The sequence below is a fragment of the Euprymna scolopes genome, chromosome 35, assembly GCF_053919585.1.
Source record: "Euprymna scolopes isolate OS-2025 chromosome 35, ASM5391958v1, whole genome shotgun sequence".
Taxonomy (NCBI): domain Eukaryota; kingdom Metazoa; phylum Mollusca; class Cephalopoda; order Sepiida; family Sepiolidae; genus Euprymna; species Euprymna scolopes.
In genome coordinates, this window is record NC_136516.1 from 16,963,753 (window position 1) to 16,985,532 (window position 21,780).

Here is a 21,780-nt window from a genome sequence, read left to right on the forward strand (position 1 = left end):
AAAGAGTAGGGGAAATTATTGATAGTGGTTTCAGCTAGACGAATGTTTCTGGTGAATGTTTGGCGAGGGGGCGGGCATAGATTGGAGCTCAGACGAGCACTTGCCATAAAAATAATGTTAAAGCAGGGGCAGGCTTGCAACGTCTCTTCTGCGAGGTTGCAGGGTAGAGAAAAGGGCATCCCCTACTAAGCTACGAAGTCTATTTTGAACTCTGTTAAGGCAGGATAAGTTATTTGTAGCAGCATCCTGCCCAGATGTAGCAACAGTACTCCATCCTTGGATGTACCTGGCTCTTAGAGAGGTAGAGAATTGCATCAGTAGAGAGATATCTACTGGATCGATAGAAGGATCCCACCACTTTACCAGCGACGTTGGCAACAGATTTGATGTACGTGCTCCATTTTAGATCAAGAGTAACAGTCAAATCTAGAAGCTTGTCAAAACATGGAACCTCCTCCTGACAAGAGTCATTCATTTCAATTGATGCCAGATGGCTATATATATATATATATATATATATATATATACACACACACAGGGTGGGCCAAAATAAGGGTCCTATTTTTAAAAATTCATAAATTCATGTAAGTTTTAAGTGTTTTTCGGCCAAAATTTGTTTTGTTTATTTCAAAAAAAAAATCTCGGAAGGGTCAGTCTACACACACATAAAGTTTGGTGAGTTTAGCTTTTATTTTGTGGAAGTTATTCATATTTAAAGATAGGACCCTTATTTTGGCCCACCCTGTATATATATATATATATATATATATATATATATATATATGGCCATATATATATATATTTGTATATTTTAGCAGCAAATCATTATTCAAGCACGTCAACAGAGTTAATCTTTTTTCTGACTTTTCTGAATATCTTTTCCATTCGCCGAGCAGTCTTTTTTATTTCAGCTGGCGTATGTATAGAATGTCATCCAAAAGTTGTTGTTCGGCCATATTCTTCTTAAGCGCCTTGTATCGGTTCATCCGATTATCATCAGAGGCGATTGTTGTTATTGTTTTCTTTTCCTTTGAGGCTCATAATGATAATCGGATGCATCGATAGAAAGCGCTTGAACAACGTTTGGGTGCCATTCTATACAACATGCCAGCTGAAAACAAAAAAACAGCTGGAAAAGTTTTGGAGAATCAAAGTGTTTGAAATCTCACAGATTTCCTTTTCCCCCTCCCCCCCCCCATTGTCAGATTAAGCGATACAGCACAATCACGTTAACACGCTGGTTTTTGCCAGATCACCGAAGTTAAGCGATTATGAGTCTAGCTAGTACAAGATGGATGACCATTTGGGAAGGGAAGGTGCTGTATGTACCGTGTCGTAGAAATTTCCAGGTTGGTATATGGGGGTGCGTTTAACTCATTGGGAGAGATGCACCCCCCCCTCCAAATCAAGACAGAAAGCAACGAGAAACTACCATCTTTACTTGTTTTCCCCGAGATTGCCATGGCTGTACAATTTGGAGAGCCATGGTCACCGACACTCAAAACTGATTAGAGTAAGCCATGTATTTAAGTAGAATTGAAGAAATTTAACAGAAAAATACGAAAAGAATTGGAGAAAAAAAAAAAAAAAAAAAGCTGAAAGTTTTGGAGAATCCATAAATCTCGAAGAACTTACCAATTTCCCTTTTTTTGTTTAGTTTTATTTTTTTTATTTATTTATTGGGCTTTTAAAGTAAAACAAACTTTAAAAAGGAAAAAAAAAATCCGGAAAAATCTTGCAGAATCCGGAAAAGTCTCCGAGAACTCACCGATTTCCGTTTTGATTTGCATCCATCGAATTTGTTCTTCATTTGTTCGATCATCTCCTGACACGCCTCAAGATTTTCCTGATCCTTGGCGAGCATCAGGTAGTTCCGCCAGTTAGCGGAGTCAAAACCCCAGTGGCATATGCGGTTCTCCATGCCAAGGTGAGAGTGACACACAAACTGGGGCGGGTTAAATAATGAGTAACATTCCGTGCAGTAAATGCACTCCGACTCCGGATTCTTGTACAGGTCGGGTTGGAAAATGCCTTTTGATTTACCGAAGCATTCATGATAAACCTAAAAAGAAAAAAAATTACGTAAAATAAATGTAAATATAAAACACAAAGGAGAAAGTATAGATATATATCTTTTTTTTTTTTTTTTTTTTCTATAATAATGTATATACCTGTATCGACTGCAAATAGATTCAACATGAAGCTGGAATTTCAGATTTTGCAACAATCACGGACGCAGAGATTTTAGCCATTACCTTTCTCTCCCACTCTCCTACCCTGCTATCTCGCATTTTGAATTTGCACTTAAAATAAGTGTTGGCAACGATTAATTGGAATCAGAAAAACAAGAACATTTTGAGGCATTGGAATTGGTATCAGAAAAAAATTGTGCCTATGTTCCAATGCGAGTTTTCTATTTTTTTTTTTTATTTTTATGTGATTTTGTTTTGAACAATCTTCCACTATTGGTTAGTAATAATGAAATAAATATTTATTGATTTTAAACTATTAGTAAAACTAAAATCTATACAGGTCAACCCGACAAGTGTATTTTTACGTTTAATAAAATATCTGCACATTCAACATGTGTTTTTATACGGTAAACTGGAAAAATAACAGAGTTAAATATTTAGAGATTTATAATGCACTAGCTTGGCTACTCGGTGTTGCCCGGATGAAAAGAGGTGGTATATTAAGGCTATTGAGAAACTTACCTAAAATAAAGAAATCTTACAATCAAAATAGTAGCAAGTACCCATGTGAGCGGGAAGGGGGGGGGGCCGCAGTACTGTAACACCAAAGCGAAAAAGGAGGGGAAAAAAAGCAAACGAACTAGCTGTCTCGGACACGGCGACTTCTGACGTCACGGGGTCTTCAAAATAACGTTTTATAAACATACGTTGAGATTGGTAAGAGTATGACTTGCAAAAAATGTTGACGCAAAAAACTGACTATTCCCTGCAAAAAAACGTCCCAGCTGACCAGTACAAAATCTTTTTTGACAATTTTTTTTTTTTTTTTTTTTTTATAGATATTTTTCATCTAAGAGATTGCTCTTTCTAATGACACCAATTTCGTCACGATCTGATGTATCTGTCAAAAGTTTTTGGCAGACACACACACATTTTACCTTATATATAATAGACAAGTGGACGATCCCCGGCATTGCTCGGATGTGGTGAGGTTTTATGGTAAGGATATTGAGCAATAGAGCCTTAAAAAACAAAAAATAGCAGCGAGTACCCATGCAAGCGCATTATAAAAAAAAAAAAAAAAAAAAAAAAAAATTGCCACAGTAGCCAGGCTCGAACTTGTAACATTAAAAGGAAAAGAGGTTTGGGGAGGGGGGAAACACTTCAGTCACCGCAACTTACGTTGTGGGCATTTAAAATAAGCTTACTCATTGCAAGGCGTATGATGACTTTGCAAAAAATGTTGACGCAAAAACTGACCCTGCCTTGACCAGCACAGAATTAATGTTTTTGCCCAATTTTTTAATATTTGTTGAGAGTTCGATCTTTTTAACGATACTGATTATTCGTGTGTTGAAAGTGAGATAAACAAAATAGAATTATTTGCAATTTAGGTATTTATGTTATATGTTCGCATATTCTTATAGCAAATCATTCTAAATCTAATTTAGACGGGGGGGGGGACCTTTTAAAAACATTTTAATGTGTTATCCAAGACAATTCAGGCATTTACCCTTTTGGGGGGAAAAAAAAGTTTATCAAGAATAATGGATTTTTTTTAAAAATTGTTTTATCTTCCATTTTTTTGGCCGTGCCTAGGATATACAAACACACACAAAGACGTTTGCCCTTTGTATAATAGATTGCCTACAAATTACAATACATTTTAAATATAAGTAACAAAGGATCCCACATTTTCAATTCATCCCCAAAGCTTGACAGTATTTGCAAAATATGAGATTCACGGAACGTATATCAAATAGACAATCACCATAATGACTGAATACAAAGATAAATTCCAATTAACGGTCTATCAAACTCCTCGGTCAATTTTTAATTTACATACTTGGAACTTATAAAGGGGATATGGACCTGTGAAATAAATTCGATTTGGTCTTCATGCAATAAAAATAGCTAAGAGGCGAAAAAATTTTTAATTGGAACTTGTTATGCATAAGTGAACTTGAAGTGCTCTTGTATGCATGAGCAAATATACATTAATCTACGTTAAAGTCGGATAAATTTTATCTTATCAATCTGACGATAGCTCAGATGGTAATGAATAACACTGGAGTGCTAGATGTTTTGGTTTCGATTCCAGCTAATGACACCCAAGTCTTTTTTTTTTTTTTTACTTTGGAAATTACAACTATGTATAGGGTACAATATAATAAATACAGAATTAACTTTTTAATAATGAATATGAAATCTACATAAATTAAAATATATTTAAGCCCCCCCCCTCTCCCTCTCTCTCTCATGCTCTTTTAATTCATGAGTTTCATATTAACAGATTTGGAAATAAATCACACACCATCCACTATTTCTGAACAGCTACGTCCCTGGAAACCGGAGCTGTTAAACAGTACTAATCCTCGCGATTCATATAGTCAAATAGAACACAGATGAATTCATTCAGAAAACTTGAATCTTATCAATCATACCAGTTATTATAGGTGCCACAGGGCTAGCAGTATCAGAATTTTTGTAGGAATTTTTGACACCCCTAACACGAAACTGCGAATACAATATAAAAATCTCGTAATTTCTCTGTTAAAAGTGGGTTATTTATTTTCTTTATGGATTATACTTCCAAAATAAACTATTACAGTTGTTTTAAAAGTAATAAAAATATTTTTTTTTTTTTTTTAAACAGTAATGAATTTTCCGAACTCAATATTTTTAAATTTTTAAACTCAATATTTTTAAATTTTAAAATTTTAAAAATCTATCAAAATTTTTCTATTGATTCTATTTTTACGATATTTTCAGGGTCAATGTGAAATTTTATGTTCTTTCCAATAAACCGAATATAATATTTTAGACAAACGTTTTTTTTTTTTTATTCACGGTTCCCCCCCCCCCCCCCCCCCCCAGTGTCTATTACAAAGAAAATACTTAATTTCGTCTCGGATAAGTACATAATTATTTACTCACAAATTGAAGAGAAAAGGTCAATACATAATATATTCAAATTTAAAAAAAAACGGACATCGTGTTCTTGTAGAATTTTACCTGTAAAGTTTGAAGTTTAAAACCTTTTTTTAAACCACGTTATTTGTTTTTTCTTTTTTCTTTTTTTTTTTTTTAATGAAACCTTGGTCCTTGCTCCTTTAATTGAAAAAAAAATTAGGGCTTGAATTACATTTTTCGAGGAGTTATAAGCTTGGAAAGACAGGGGGTCGAATAATTCACGCCTCCAATTTTGTAAATGTCTAAAAATAATTAATTTCGACTCGGATAAGTACATAATTATTTACTCACAAATTGAAGAGAAAAGGTCAATACATAATATATTCAAATTTAAAAAAAAACGGACATCGTGTTCTCGTCGAATTTTACCTGTAAAGTCCGAAGTTTAAAACCTTTTTAAAAAAAAAACACGTTTTTTTTTTTTTTTTTTTTTTTTTTTAATGAAATCTTGGTCCTTGCTCCTTTAATTGAAAAAAAAAATTAGGGCTTGAATTGCATTTTTCGAGGAGTTATAAGCTTGGAAAGATGGGGTGGAATTATTCGCTATTTTCACAAAAAATTCTGATACTGCTACCACAGGGCTTATGAAGAAGAACCTGAAGTCCTACCTAACTAATATTCCTGGTGAACCAAGTGCAAAAGAGATCCAGACAATTGCACTTAAGGGAACAACGAGGATACTAAAAAGAGCTCTCGGTTGGTTTCAATAAAAAGCAGGACAATGTTGGCAGATGCTTTTGACTGCCCCCATACCCAGCATTACAATCTTCAATGGAAGAAAATTAATAAAAATAAAAAAAACCTGAACTTGTCAGTTGTCTCAGCAATGACAACAACTGCAGGTTCTGACAAAGTAGAGTGCGAGCCAAGGTTTTGCTGAGGGACGACTACAATACAATGTGACACAACAAAGTGTGTAAATATATAGAGATACTGCCAAGTCTGCTGCACGATTTGTAAAAAGTTGAATATCGAATGTAGCAACAAGTCTTTGAAACGTTTACCAGAAAGAACGGTTGGAAATAAGTTATACACCATCCACTATAACTATGCAATCCATACAGTTACGTACTAAGAAAACGGAGCTATAAAACCTGACAGTGATATGGGATACGAAGAAAGAAGCAACCTTGGTAGATTGGATTGGTTGGTTGTTTTACGGCATATCAACCCTTTTCGGGTTATTTAATGCCGAATCCAAAGATTTTGAAGAAAATTTTTAATAGAATATATTTGTTGTTTTCAAGTCCGTTTCTATTTAACCCAAAGTTGGAACCCTAACAGGTACTACCACTCCGGGTCAGAGTGGACCTGGGAGCAATGGCAATTAAAGGGTGGCTCCACACTCCCCAAAGCCCACAAGCTGGGGCCTCACCACTGGATATAGTTTAAGGTCATATCCAGGACCCCCATTAAGGGACTTTTACCCTCTGCAGGGGGGGGGGGCAGTCGGTGTATTCTAATGCCCCACCGAAAGAGCCGCAACCTTGGTAGAAGTTAGTGCCCCCAATGATGCCGGATTAAACAGAGCTGAGAGGGGAAAGATAACGAAATACCAAGGCTTTATGTATGACATGAAAAGAAACCGAGATCTAAGGAAGATTTCTAATTTAGTTATTATAGGAGCAAGAAAATTATATTATATTTAAAGGAAAAAAAGAATTTCAAAAACTACATAGAAAATACACCACGTGAACCAAGTGCAAGGGAGATCCAAATAATTGCACTTAAGGGGCAGTTAAAATCTTAAAAACATCTCCCGGTTAGAATAACTGAGATAGAGGGTGAATGTTCCAGGATACCCTATCCCCAGCTTGAACAGAATAAGAAAATAAAAAATAAAAATAAAAAGGGGGGGGGGGCAATGTCAGTGAAGAGATGCAGGTTATTCAGGTCGGTAGGTTCGGTAGCGGTGGGGTTGGGGAGAACGAAATAGATTACACCCTGCTTTTCAACCACATCTTTCTTTCCAACAAGTTGTAATAAAAACTAAGAAGACAGAAACCACAAACAAACAAGCATAGCACTTTCCTTAGTACACCCGTACCCACAAATATGTGGAGAAACGCAGGGAGCACCCCCCCCCCCCCGTACACACAATAGATGGATTAAAAAGAAAGAAATGTAAATGAGAGGAGGAGGAGGAGAAGGAGCCCTGGCGCCCTAGGAAGTGTAGCTAGGGCCCATGGCTCAGTCAGCCGGGACGTTGAACGCCGGTTGGTTAGGGAATGACGCAAAGAGACCCCCCCCCCACCTCCATCATCGCCTCGTATTTCAACGCTCGTTCGCTCTCTCCTCGAGTCTTATTAAAACATGCCGTCTAGAAAAACAGCCACTGACTAGTAGCGTTTTATTTTTATATAGACGAAGGGAGAGAGGAGGGGGAATAAAGTCACCCCCCCCTCTCCCAATACTATATTTTTAAAGCAGGTTCTCGACTTGTGCCCCCCCCCCGCTTCCTACAGAGGAGTATTATTTATTTTATTTAATATATTCTTCCCCCTCTCCTAAAAAAAATAAAAATAAAAAATAAATAAATCATGCAAATTATTGGCATTACCGAGTTTACTCATATCTAAGGTAATTAAAATAGAAAGTCCAGCTACGTCCGAACAAAGGGGGGGGGGGCTGCGCTATGGACGGGTATGAAAAATACACCTAAATAACCAGCTTCAAATTCATCGACATCACCAACCCGATAAATCTTTCCATCCACCACAGAAGACAAAACGTCAACACCGAGCGTCATTTATTATCGACAGTTTGACAGTGCTCTGCTTGACAGATCCTGTTTGCTTTGCCTACTAAGCGTGACGTCATTTTTCAGTTAACAGGCCTAAAACGACCCCAAGATCCAAACATCTCGACTACTATATCAAGATATGCTCTGATCGGGTTATGAGTCGGAGGGGGCGGGGCAAAGTTTTAGTTGTATCCCAATCCAGCATTACTTCCCCTTTTAAAGGAGCTAGATTTACTCCTCATCCTTTACAAAACAGAACTAGAGTTTAATTTCCTTTTATCATTATAAAAAAAAAAGATAAAGAATTTCATCTTATATGCGAAACGCCTGCATTAAAACTTTAGAAAAATATAATCGCCATTTTAATATACAAGTCGAGAAATATGAATTATTCTTCTCTAACCGCCTTTAAATATGATGACTATATGTTTACGGTCTAGTTTTCATTTCAGCGTCTTACGTGTACGATTAAAACTTACTATAACTTAGTTAATTCCTCAATGTATAAAATAAATGTTACCAAAAGGCAAGATAAATTATTCTTCTACCTCAGTTTTCGACGTTTTAACTTATTTTAAAGTGTTTATTAAGTTAGAAACACAAGTAGCATCGAATTGTTAAGCTAGAACGACAAGATGCCAAACATGATTTTGGAGTCTCGATAATCGCTCAAAATCAAAATGAAATACTGATCTAAATCTACGCAATACATTCCGTGAGATTTATCTGATGGATTTTATATCAGTGCTTAATTTTTATTATTGAGCGATTATCGAGACATCATGTTCGCCATCTTGTTGTCGTTTTAACTTAGCAACTCACACTTGTGTTTTAAACTTAAATAAACGCTTTAAAATAAGTAAAAATACAGAATACTTATCCAGTTGGGTAGATGAGAAATTTATCTTGGCTTAAGATTTAACCATTTTTTCGTTTGTCTATATTGCAAATGCCCAAACTGATTTTTTTTTTTTTTTTTTTTTTTTTTTAAGGGAAGAACAAGACATATTCTTAAACACATCTGGCGACTTCAAACTGTCATTCCCAATATGCACAGAGACTGACCAACTGGACTGTCCTTAGAGCAAACACCCAAAGTTTGAGGTACATTTCTCACTAAAAAAAAAAGCCATCATCCCGCCAACATTTTTGTGGAGAAGCATCCACTGCTAAACCCACCCCCACCCAAAAAAAAAAAAAAAAAAAGATTACAGGTGAATTTTTGCAAGAAGGGACAGGCGATTATTGACCAAAGTTAGCAATGTGCACAGCCTAACATCACAAGTGCATTTGAGAAGTTTCATTACGACACATGCTGAAAGGCCAGATATATAAAATCAATAGTAGGTTCTTTGATACGACAGGGATGCGTTCGAAATGAATGTTTGATTTGAGCAATTTCATCATGGTACATGACTTTTGCATTTTAAACTTTAATTCAAGCCATTATACATAAAATTAAGTTTATAAAATAAACACTAGGTTCTCTACAGTGCAATGTAGACCACAATGTACTGTAGACTGTCACTGTGGGAAGGCATGTGAAGCTTTCTCCCAGTGCACCATGGTAGGTTCTCACCTAGAGTAGGCAAACACTCGATTTGATGGGGGGTGTACCATTTCATCGATTTCAATACCAATAAAGAAGTGTGAAACATTCGTTGATCATCATTCAATCACGGGCAACGTCAGGTCTCCCTGCTAGTGCATATGTTTTCAAGAAAACGTACATGAGAGAGAGAGAGAGAGAGAGAGAGAGAGAGAGAGGGGGGGGATGGATGGATAGCCAGACACATTTACTGCAGTAGTCATATTAGTGTTTCTATTAAAAAAAAAAAAATAGTATGCACAGCCAATAGGACAGGTTGGCGACAATGGTTTCGTTCACAGCCAGGTTTGTTTTTGGGTTTTATTTTTATTTTATTTTTTTACTTTTTTTTTATTTTTTGCAGCCTGGTGGGGAAGAAGGTGACGATGTGCTTATGAAGTTCACAGTTTTAGTTTTTAAGATGTGTGAAAAACTTGTCTTTTGAAGAAACAAAAAAATTAAAAAAAAAAAAAAAAAAATAGCGAATCGGAATGTACTAGAGAAAAAAAAAAAAAAAAAAGCGGCAACGATTCGCTAGAGCCGATAAATACGTCAAAACACGTCGACGGGGAAAAAAGAAAACAAGTGCTTTTTTCTTTCTTTGTTCAGCTGAGCTCAATTTTCTTAACGCCGTCTTCCACCCACCACCCCAGTGCATTGTACTAAAGGTGTGTGTGTGTGTTTGTGTTTTTACACACAGAGGAAAGAATAAAAATGTCCTTTTTACTCTTATTCACCTCTAGGACAAGTTACAGTGCAACTTGGACTGTTTGGGGCTATATTTAGAGGGATACTTATCAGTGCTTTACGTTGCGAGTGAAACAGTCGCATTTGCGAGTGATTTTTCAAAGTGGCGATTAGAAATAATAAAACGCGTATCTTTTGACGATTGTGTTTTGCTTTTTTTCACCAACAATCTTCAAAAGCTGTGAAAAATCTCTTTTCACCCTTTATTTTTAAATAAAACGAGCAAAGACAAATTATTTAAACAGTACTAGAGTAGACTTATTTTAACGAGTTTTTTTTTTCTTTAAAAACATCTTAAGAAATTCAAATGTTTACAACTCAAAATCTCAACATAAAATTCAGTGTATATTTCGAATTACACTTAGTTTTTAAAAAAAATACAGATAAATCTTTATGCATTCGTCACGGAACGAAGTTGCAATGTTCCAAAAATCATGTGGATTTGGCTAGTAAGTTTTTTAATTGGTTAGTAAATGAAAATATTTAGTTGCTGGAAGCCAAGTAAAGATAATTTTGTACGTAGAGCTCCGACTATGTAGGGAGTTGAGCAGCAAGAGGTCTCATTACATTTAAACTTCTGCATGTCAGTACAGTCAGGGAAGCAGGAAACCGTAAGGAAATTCCAAAGTCTAGCAATTTGAGGGAAAAAGCTACTGTATTATTAATAGAATCTTAAAAAATAAAATAAATAAATTTAACTTTTTATTTGTCGTCAAGTTTTCTTAGCAATGTATTAAAAAAAAAAAAAAAAAAAAAAATCGCCTTTCCTGGCTGTCGGCCTAGAACCCAGAAAATACAAATAAACACTTCTTAGAAGTACCCAAATTCAACTACTACCGATTATCACGGTGTCTCATTCTCAAATGGCCTTCGGGCCTTGAAAACCAGTGATCCCTGCCCACAGTAAAAAAAAAAAAAAAAAAAATTAATTCTGTCCATTTGCTTCCTTTCCAGCTGATTACAATATGGTTGTCTTCAAGTCCAATGTAAACAAGTTCTTGATGAGCTGTCCCCTTGACTAATCCAATTTACCACTACTAACCATTACTATATTGTCCCATTAACCCTTATCCTCCAGGGGCATATATATATATATATATATATATATATATATATATATATATATATAAGTCGGACGTTCAAGACTTAAGCTCAATTAAGGTTTTTTTATTTTTTTTATTTTTTATTTTTATTTTTTTTTTATAAACATACCATTCAAACAAACATTACCCAAAGTTTCATTGCCAATAATGACGGTGTTTCATTAACACTTATCCTCAAGTAACCTTCGGACTTTGATAAGCGGTGATCTCCGCCTACAGTTAAGAAAAAAATTTAATTTAATTTTTTTTTTTTTTTTTTTTTTTTTTTTTTACATGGATCCCCACTTATTAAGGCCCGGAAACCACTCGAGGATAAGGGTTATATTTCTTTTCTATTTAATGCATCAGGCTTATTTTATTCCTATTTTATTTTTCTAATTTTAATTATTTTTAAAAGTATACGCATTTTAGCTAGCTTTGTTCATACGCAAAAATATGCAAAATGGCGTCTATAGAAGGAGAATCGGTAAATCAGGAGTTCGAAGGGTAAAGCAGTTTCTTCAAAAGCGATTGAAACGGTTTGTGAACGACACAGGTTATTCGTAGGATCAAAATCCAGAGAATATCCACCGGGTTTGGTATTCATTAACAAATAGGGGTACTTATATTAATATTTATTTATTATACAGACAGGTAAAAGCTTCATTACATAGACATGACAATGTTTCGACATATAGTTATTAATAACCAAGATCTTTTTAGGCGAAAAGTGTCTTTATTCCTATGAAAAAATATGAACACCTAAACGAAAAGACATTCTTTTAATCTGAAGGGAGAAAAAGTCATTAATAACCACCAATACAAACATTATGCTAGCGTAGCAAAACTTGTATCCGTATATATATATATATATATATATATATATATATATATATATGTGTGTGTGTGTGTCGCCGTGATATTGATATTTATGAGTAGGCATACGTTAGTTATTAAGCTGTCGTGACCTGCCAAAAATGAAGTTAAGCCCACTAAATGACTATCGATCGAGGGGGGAAAAAAGCACACTTCCTTTCAAAAGATGGCGTCAATTCGTTAATGCCTCAAATTAAAGAGTATCGCTTTTAAGCAGTGGCTTAAGCATTAAATCTGAAACTAGCGTCCACCAGATTTGACTTTTTATTTATGAACTAACCGGGAGAGGGGGATGGGAGATACCTGCTTCGGAACTATAGCAAGGGTAGACACGAAGTCCTTTATCACGAGAGAAAAAAAATCCAATTTCTCACAAGGGCATTTTAGAAAGGGGCAAAAAATAGACAAGAATGAACCAGTAAAACCAGTAGGAGCGCCTCAAAATGACCAAAAATAAATTTTTAAAAAATCCTCACAAAAAAAAGGGGATAATCGAACCATACCACATTTAGACAAAGTTGATCAACGTGCTTATATCGAACATGAATGGGTACTTCGAATAGTTTTATTAATATATTAGCAGACCACCTAATTCTCTCTCTCTCTAATATATATATATATATATATATATATATATATATATAAAATGTTTAAATATAATTTATATAGATTTCATATTTATAGAGAATACTCTATCGATTATTATATTGTATCCAATATATATAGCAGAGATTTCAAAAGTAAAAATAATTTGACTTGGGTGCCATTAGTTAGAATCGAAACCAAAACATAGCTCTCCAGCCTTATCTGACCTTAGGTCCATATGTATATAAAACTGAAAATAAATTGCTTAACCTAAAAATGTATATTTGCGCATGCACACAAGACAACTTTAAATCGACTTACGCCTAAGTTCCAATTTTTTTATTTTTCAATTCTGACGCCTTAGCAGCTACTTTTACCAACTAAAGCCCAAATTGAATTTGTTTCTCAAGTTCAAATCTCCTATATATTAAGTTTCAAGTCTGTAGACTAAAAATTGAAAGCGAAGTTTGGTTCCTTAGACAAGGTTACTTTGTATACATACATATATCAATTTGTCCAGATTTCTTACATTATTATGAAGTCGTGATTTCAAAAGTAAAAAAAAAAGTATTTGGGTTAGAATTGAAACAGAAAGCAAAACTAGCATTCAAAGCTGGTGACGTTACCACTGTACTAACGTGACACGTATATAAACTGATTAAAAATAAACTAAGATGAATGTAAAAAGTGTATAACAATTTTTTTCAATTGTAACCCATTTTGGACCCTTAACAATTTTAACTGGCTAGACCCATAAAAGACCAGTTCATAAAAAATTTAACCATTTTAGGCCCCAGTGCCGCTCTGTGACTTTGTTTCAGAAGAGATAGAATTTGAAAATATACAGACAGACATATAGCCCTTTATATATATATATATATATATATATATATATATATACACACACACTAGCATTCACCTGGCATTACTAGTCATAAAATATGCATATTCTAATTTTAATCCATGCAGATTTATTATAATAAAGACAATCTATTGATTATTATTCAATATATAGTAATAATTCCAAAAGTTATATAAAAATGTCTTGGGTACCATCTGCTAGAATAGAAACAAAAACGTTTAGCGTTCCAGCCTTAGTCGTCATTTATTTCTCTAGCGTCGTTACTGTTGGAGTTACAGGCAGGCAGATGGATATGAAAGATTAAAAATTAAGCAATTTTGAGCAATGAATGTTTAATTTTGCGTATGCGCAAAAGTAACAGACACGGGCGGGGGGGGGGGGGCAATGTTTTATTCGGCTTACACTGCCAAGGGCAACTGTTTTGTTTATTAATTTGGACTCCTTAGCAATAATTTTTGCCAGCTTAAAAAAAAAAAAAATCGAAACAATGTTACAGGTCCAAATACCCTATATATCAGATCTCAACTCTGTAGAACAAATATTCAGAAAGGAGTTTGAAGACTTTTTGCACAAAATACTTACAAGATCACTTTTCGCGGTCTACAATGTTTTCATCTCAAATTCTATGCAATTATGCAGAATGTAGAAACTATGCATAAATTGAATTCAGTTTAATAGTGAGATAAACCAATCATCTAATAAGAAGCCATAATAAATAAGTTATTAACACTCGTTTCTCAAAGCAATATGTAGTCGCTCGCATATTTATGACTGAGTATATTAAGTTCGTTTTAATTTTTAAATAGAAAACGTAGGCTTTTAATATCAATGTGACAGCTAGTATATAAAAAAAAAAATTAAAAAAACTTTTTAAAAAAAACTTAAATAGAAACTAAATGCAAGTTGATATTGCGGATGACACCGAATTAGTCTCAGTGACAAAATCGATTAAAGAAAAAAAAAAAAGAAAAAAAAAGAAAAGAAAAAAAAAAGAAAAGAAAAAAAAAAGAAAAGAAAAAAAAAGAAAAGAAAAAAAAAGAAAAGAAAAAAAAAGAAAAGAAAAAAAAAAGAAAAGGAAAAAGGAAAAAAAAGGAAAAAGGAAAAAAAAGGAAAAAAAAGGAAAAAGGAAAAAAAAGGAAAAAGGAAAAAGGAAAAAAAGAAAAAAAAAAGAAAAGAAAAAAAGAATAGAAAAGGTGAACAGCGTTCTTATCTACGGTCGTTGAACGTAATGTTTGCGTGTTTAATGTAACTTGACCGAAGCAAAGATCAACATATTTGAGAAGCACTCACTCGGTCAAACTGCGGCCGCCGCTCGGCGACAACGGCTTTGTGGATTTATTTATTTATTTCACTTTAAGCCACGACCTCCGTAAAAGAAAGCCTGTGCAAAAAGTCTCGTTTACCTGCTGACATCAGAGCTGTTGGTACAAAGTCACGACCAAACAGATAAACGACACGTTTCAAACGAAACGGTTACGCACTGCATCTAGACATAAGGATGGTGATTTCTCTTTTTACTTTTTTTTTTTATTGCATTTTTACCCCAAACAAAGCACAGTGCCAGTTTGATGTAGAGGGCTACTATCTGGGACAATTTGCAGGGGTATTATGTAGGGAGTTGAGCAGCAAGATGTCTATTTACATTACACTTGAACTTCTGCATGTCAGTATGGTCAGGAAAGCAGGAACTCGGAAGGGAATTCCAAAATCTAGCAGTTTCAGGGAAGAAACTATTAGAATAGAAGCCTTTCTGGCATCTGGAGATCTCTACTCTAGTAGGGGTGGGATTTTGCTGCTCGTCGGGTTTGTCGGGGATACTCATCGAGCAGGTACAAAGACTTGTAGTTTGGAGCAACTCCCATTAGTAAAGCAGGCAGAGTGATTCAATATTTCGTCGATGGGACAGAGATGGACAGTGCTGGACCTATTAGATTGGCGACTCTTTTGTATCCTGTCTAAGAGGGAAAGATTCACCAGCCCAAATGTAGCAACAATACCACATACTTAGGTGTGTCAGAAATTTCGTGAAAATAGTGAATAATCCCACCCCATCTTTCCAAGCTTTTTTCGAAAAATGTAATTCAAGCTTTAATTTTTTTTTTTTTTCTTCAATTAAAAGGAGCAAGGACCAAGGTTCCATTAAAAAATAAAAATAACGTGGTTTAAAAAAAAAAAAAAAAAAAAAAAGGTTTTAAACTTCAAACTTTACAGGTAAAATTCTAAAAAACACGACTTGTTTTTTGTTTTAAATTTGAATATATTATTTATTGACTTTTTCTCTTCAATTTGTGAGTAAATTTATTTACTTTACGGTGAGTAAATTAATTATTTACTTTTTAATACAAACTTGAAAATGGGGGGGGGCGTGAATTTAAAAAAAAAAACGTTTGTCTAAAATATTATATTCGGTTTATTGGAAAGAACATAAAATTTCACATTGACCCTGAAAATATCGTAAAAATAGAATCAATAGAAAAATTGATAGATTTTTAAAGTTTAAAAATTGAAAAATATTGTTCGGAAAATTCATTACTGTTTAAAAAAAAAAATATTTCTATTACTTTTAAAGCAACTTTAATAGTTTATTTTGGAAGTATAATCTATAAAGAAAATAACCTACTTTTAACAGAAATTACGAGATTTTTATATTTTATTCGCAGTTTCGTGTTAGGGGTGTCAATAATTCCTACAAATTCTGATACACCTACACATACTGATGTAATGATGACCTTGTAGAAGTACAGGATACTCTCGGGTGTAAAAGAACTTTCTAGCACGGTAGAGAGAGAGAGCCCACCTTTGTATGTAGTAGTTGTTTGCTATTTTAAAACGGGTACCGGTACTGCCGCTTTTGTTCATATATTGGCATTACTTGACTTCGTGTGTGAATATGGGGAGGAAAAAAAAAATTAAAATAAACGCATTTTAGTTTTTAAAATCAAAAAGAAAACGTGACGTTTATTTACCTTTAATGCAGAAGCCCAACTTTTCTATTTAAATCCTTTTTTTTTTCTTCTTTTTAATTAATATATATATATTATTACGATAGCGTGTGTGTTATTTTTTGTATCACTCTTACATCCATCCGGGTCGTTTAATTGTTATGTACTTCCATTTCTTGTCATAACTAATTTTACCAAGAATTCTTCATAAGTTTTGGTTTCAGTTTCGATTATAATTGATGGCACTTAAGTCATTTATTTATTTTTTTTTTTTAAATAATTTATCAAGAATTTTTCATGAGTTTTTGTTTCGATTATGGCTGAAGGAACTCAAATTAAATAAATATATATATATATATATATATATTTTGAAACCGACACTTTATAATATATAAAATTCGATAGAACATTCTGCAAAATTTTGTTTTGTAATAACTGAAAAAAATATAGAAATAAGTTTGTTTTTTTTGTTTTTTTTTAATGGTTAACACAAGAAATGTTAACTCTAAAATAATTTATTAAAATAAATTATTTCCATAAGGTTCCGTATTTCTTTACAGTCTTAGTGACTTCCGCCCGTCCTATATTTTAGCTAAACAGTGTCAACTTCCGGCGTCTTAACTTTGTGGATACTAAATTTTTGGATTGAAGCCTAAATTTTAAACCAAAATGATTACGTCATTTAATCATATTTAAGAAAAACAAAACTAGTTTTAATGTTGGCCTATACAGTAGAACCCCGGGATATGGCATTAAAAATTATTAACACAATACAGTAAATAAAATTATAACATCTTAAGGTGGGGAAAATGTAACCAGGGGTTGAAAACAACCTGAAAAACCTTATCAGGATCGCCGTATCCAGGGGTTCTACTGTATATTCTTTTTTAGCGTTGCCCCTAAGAAAAACATGTGCATTTTTTTAATTTTTCTTTTTTAAATATTAATTTGTTTCCAGATCAACAGAACTAGTCAAAGGGGAGGGGGTCATTTTGGATGACTATTTTTTAATATTATGTAATAATTCATTAACGATTCTTCCAGTTATTTATGGCGGAATAAAATCAAGCCCAGCCGAGCAATCAAAGCCCCCTTCAACGAGTGAAAAATTTACTTTCACCACGACTACTGTCTGTGCAAAATTAAAAAATACAAAGCATGGTTATTGAGAATAGTGCGAACAAATAAACGGATGAACGATTTAGAGTAAATTTTACCTCTTAAATACTCTCCTTAAAGTAACCAGTTATTCCGGCAAAAATTTACTTTTCACTATGAATAATGTTTGTGCAAAATTAAAAAAAAAACAATGCGTGGTTATTGAGAAAAGTGCTAACAAACGATCGGACAAACGGGTGAATTATATATAAGGTTCAATCCTTCCTCTGTCAGGGGGGACCAAAAAAATAATATAGTTGAAAAGGGAGATTGAGAAACAGGGAGTATAACGAATAGAAAGAGTGTTTTTTTTGGGGGGGGGTCTTTATTTTGTTTAAAATGGCTTTGCAAACTCACTTTACTTCAAATTTAAACAATTTAACACGAAAACGGGGCTATAAAAGCTAACAATGATATGGCACAAGAAGGAGAAAGAAGCAACCTTGGTAGAAGTTAGTATCCATAATGATGTTGGTTTGAACAGAGCTGAAAAGGAAAAGATAAAAATACGAAGGATGTATGATATGAAAAAAAAAACAAAAAAAACTGGAATCTGAAGATCTATCATTCCAGTTATTATAGGAGCAACTGGACACAGGAAAAGGAATTTAAAAAACTACCTGCCAAATATACCCGGTTAACCAAGTACACGAGAGATTCAAACAATTGCAATTAAAGGGACGGGCAGAATCTTAAAAAGATCTCTCGGTTGGAATATTTGAGTTAGCAGGTGAATGCTTGGCATCCGGTAGGGTATCCCAACCCCAGCTTGAAAAAAAACTGATAAAATTTATTAAATAAATAAATAAAAAAGTTAAGGATGACGCAACTGATCACATTTATTTATTTAAATATTTATCTATTATGATGATGATGATGATTGTTATTTCCAAATCAGAGATAGACAGAACCTCTAGTAAGGATGATTAAATATCTTAAAAAGAAAAACTAATTTTGAAAGAGGCGATTGTTAATTAAGAATGACACAGAGGACGATCGACCCGAGGTTGAATAGACACCGGCGGAATGCGTGGACGCCCCCCCCCCCCCCACTACCACCGCAGACTTTGACACGAAATGACGAAGAACAGAAAAATAACGAACGCGAAGTTTTAATGAATGGAATACCTTATCGACGGCGTCGACCACAAATGACGTGGTTAACTACTAGAGAGCCAGTCAATAATTGACGGTCGTTTTTCGGGGAAGTATTTTCGTTTGTTGTTTCGGTCTGTTTAAAAATAAACTTTAAAAACACGATAAAAAAGATAACAGAAAAAAAAAAATTAAATTCTATTTTTCCTTGTTGACGTACAGGAATAAAAAACATCTTTTTTTCTAAAAAAAAAAAAAAAAAAAAAAAATTTTCGGCGAGTAAAAATGGAGGTGTGTTATAAAGGTTATTTTTACGGTATCTTTAAAAATCTACCAAAAATCAGGTAATTAGATAATGAACATGAAACTTTCATCGATTATTAAGTGAAGAACAAACTTTATAAAAGATGTATTTTTTTTTTTTTTTTCATATTTTATTTTTTGCATACATATTCCCTTTCATTGTTGGTCACCCTTAAAAAGTCGAACTGGGATATATATTTCTTGTATGAAGGGGATAAGGAAGAATGTAGAAAAAGTAATATATATATATATATATATATATATATATTATATATATATATATATATTAAAAAAACAAAAACCTAAGGCTTCAAATTCTGAGAATGAATGCCTGAATTTTGACTGATTTTTCACCTTTTGCGTTTTGAAGTGTGAAATTCGTTTAACACATCTTATATTTCAGATTAGCATTAAAATTTTTATTTTAATTATTTTTACTTTAGAAAATATATTTTATAAATTTTTTTTTAGAAAGCCCAAATGCTGCCAATATACCATTAAATAGAGAATGCTTTATCGATTCTGTACTAAATTCCCGATTCTGATTTCTTATAAATCTATGTCTTATTTTTCCGATTGCCATAAAAACATGTGTTCAATGTGCAGATATTTTCTAGTGCGTAAAAACATTTGCGGGGATAATCTTGTGGATTTTAGTTTAATGGTAGTTAAAAAAAAAAAAAAAAAAAAAAAATCAATATTTATTTTATTATTACTATCAGCATTTTAAACAAAATCAAATTAAAAGATTGTTTAAAAAGAGTCGTTTTTGGCACCGGAAAATAGGCACAAATTTTTCGGATTTCGATACCCCAAAAAGTTCAGAGTTTTCCGATTCCGATTAATCGTCTTAACACTAAAACAAACGAGTTTCATGTTTAAAAAAAAAAAAAAAAAAACTATTACGTGCCATGTCGAAATTATTATAAATTCAAAAATTTGTGCTAGATTATTATTCGAAAGAACAAAAAAAAAAAAAATAATAATAATGGCGGATTTCAAGGGAGATAAGTCAGTTTCTCATATATAACGAGATTTTAAGAACTCCCAACTGTAAGACTTTAAAAACGTGCAATAAAACTTGATAAATTCTATTTTTACTTTATAAATATTTTCCTATGACTTAAATGTTTTAAATTGAAATGCGTTGGTTTCAAAATTCTTCTGCACAATACACATGTACACATATATAAAATATAGTACTTTCTTAACTATCACATATTATCGTATACATTTGTGTGTATATATAATATATCTGGCTTAAAACGTAAAACGTTTTAAGTAATCTCTAGTCGGCCTTCGTATCAGAACACGTCTTTCGTCGACCAACAAATGTGGACTAACTCATTTTTCTTTTCCTTTTCGTCTCCTTTTTAACGATGAGCTAACGAGAGACGAGGGAGAGAGATTAAACGAGGAAGAAAAGGGAGGGAACAAGCGAGGCGAAGATGGTGGGGCTGGTATGCCAAGCTTTTCCACTGACAAAGATAGCAGACGAGACGGCGACTATTCCATCACCAGACGAAGACAAGCTGAAAAAGGTTCGAGGGGTGGGGCAGGATGAGTGCGTGGTGGGTGTAGGACGACTAGACAGACGACCGACGGTGGAGGAAGGGGTGGATATGGGGTCAGGGAAAGGGGGAGAAGAAGAAATACCAGGCAGGCCGGGTCGGAGGAGTTGGGGAAGATGACAGAGCAAGCGATGATGTGAAAGGGGGAGGAGAGTTGCTGGTCTGAATACGCTGAACGGGCACCTGAGAGGGAGAGAGAGAGAGAGAGGATGTGAGCTAAAGAAAAGAATAGAGACGTAAGCAGGAGAGAGAGAGGGATAGAGACCTAGTCGAAAACGAGAGACCTAGTCAGAGCGGAGAGAGAAAAAGAGAGACCTAGTCAGAGCGGAGAGAGAAAAAGAGACCTAGTCAGAGCGGAGAGAGAAAAAGAGAGACCTAGTCAGAGCGGAGAGAGAAAAAGAGAGACCTAGTCAGAGCGGAGAGAGAAAAAGAGAGACCTAGTCAGAGCGGAGAGAGAAAAAGAGAGACCTAGTCAGAGCGGAGAGAGAAAAAGAGAGACCTAGTCAGAGCGGAGAGAGAAAAAGAGAGACCTAGTCAGAGCGGAGAGAGAAAAAGAGAGACCTAGTCAGAGCGGAGAGAGAAAAAGAGAGACCTAGTCAGAGGGGGAGAGAGAAAAAGAGAGACCTAGTCAGAGCGGAGAGAGAAAAAGAGAGACCTAGTCAGAGCGGGAGAGAGAAAAAGAGAGACCTAGTCAGAGCGGGAGAGAGAAAAAGAGAGACCTAGTCAGAGCGGAGAGAGAAAAAGAGAGACCTAGTCAGAGCGGAGAGAGAAAAAGAGAGACCTAGTCAGAGGGGGAGAGAGAAAAAGAGAGACCTAGTCAGAGGGGGAGAGAAAAAGGCATGCGTGTAAAACATCTGTAGAAACGCCGTGAATATAAAGACGAGACAACATTCTCGAATCCGCGCAACGCAAGAAAAATAGTAGTAGTAGTTTTGTAGCCGGGCCGTTGAGTCAATAACAGCGGTGGAGGGGGTGGCCGGCAGATGATGTTTGGTTTTATTTTAATACCAAGAAAGAAAATAAAAAGAAATATGGCTAATAAAAAAGCAGGTTCTTCCAACAA

General features: G+C 34.2%; 1 protein-coding gene across 8 annotated transcripts in view; it reads right to left on the reverse strand.

Annotated features, from left to right (window-relative positions):
• Positions 1–21,780, reverse strand: part of LOC145259713 (uncharacterized) — a 164,219-nt gene that overhangs the window by 113,830 nt on the left and 28,609 nt on the right. For all 8 annotated transcript variants that reach the window (XM_080117395.1, XM_080117401.1, XM_080117400.1 and 5 more), the window contains exon 2: positions 1,769–2,062. In XM_080117395.1, the coding sequence (XP_079973521.1) occupies positions 1,769–2,062 (294 nt within the window). The remainder of the gene's footprint in view (positions 1–1,768; positions 2,063–21,780) is intronic.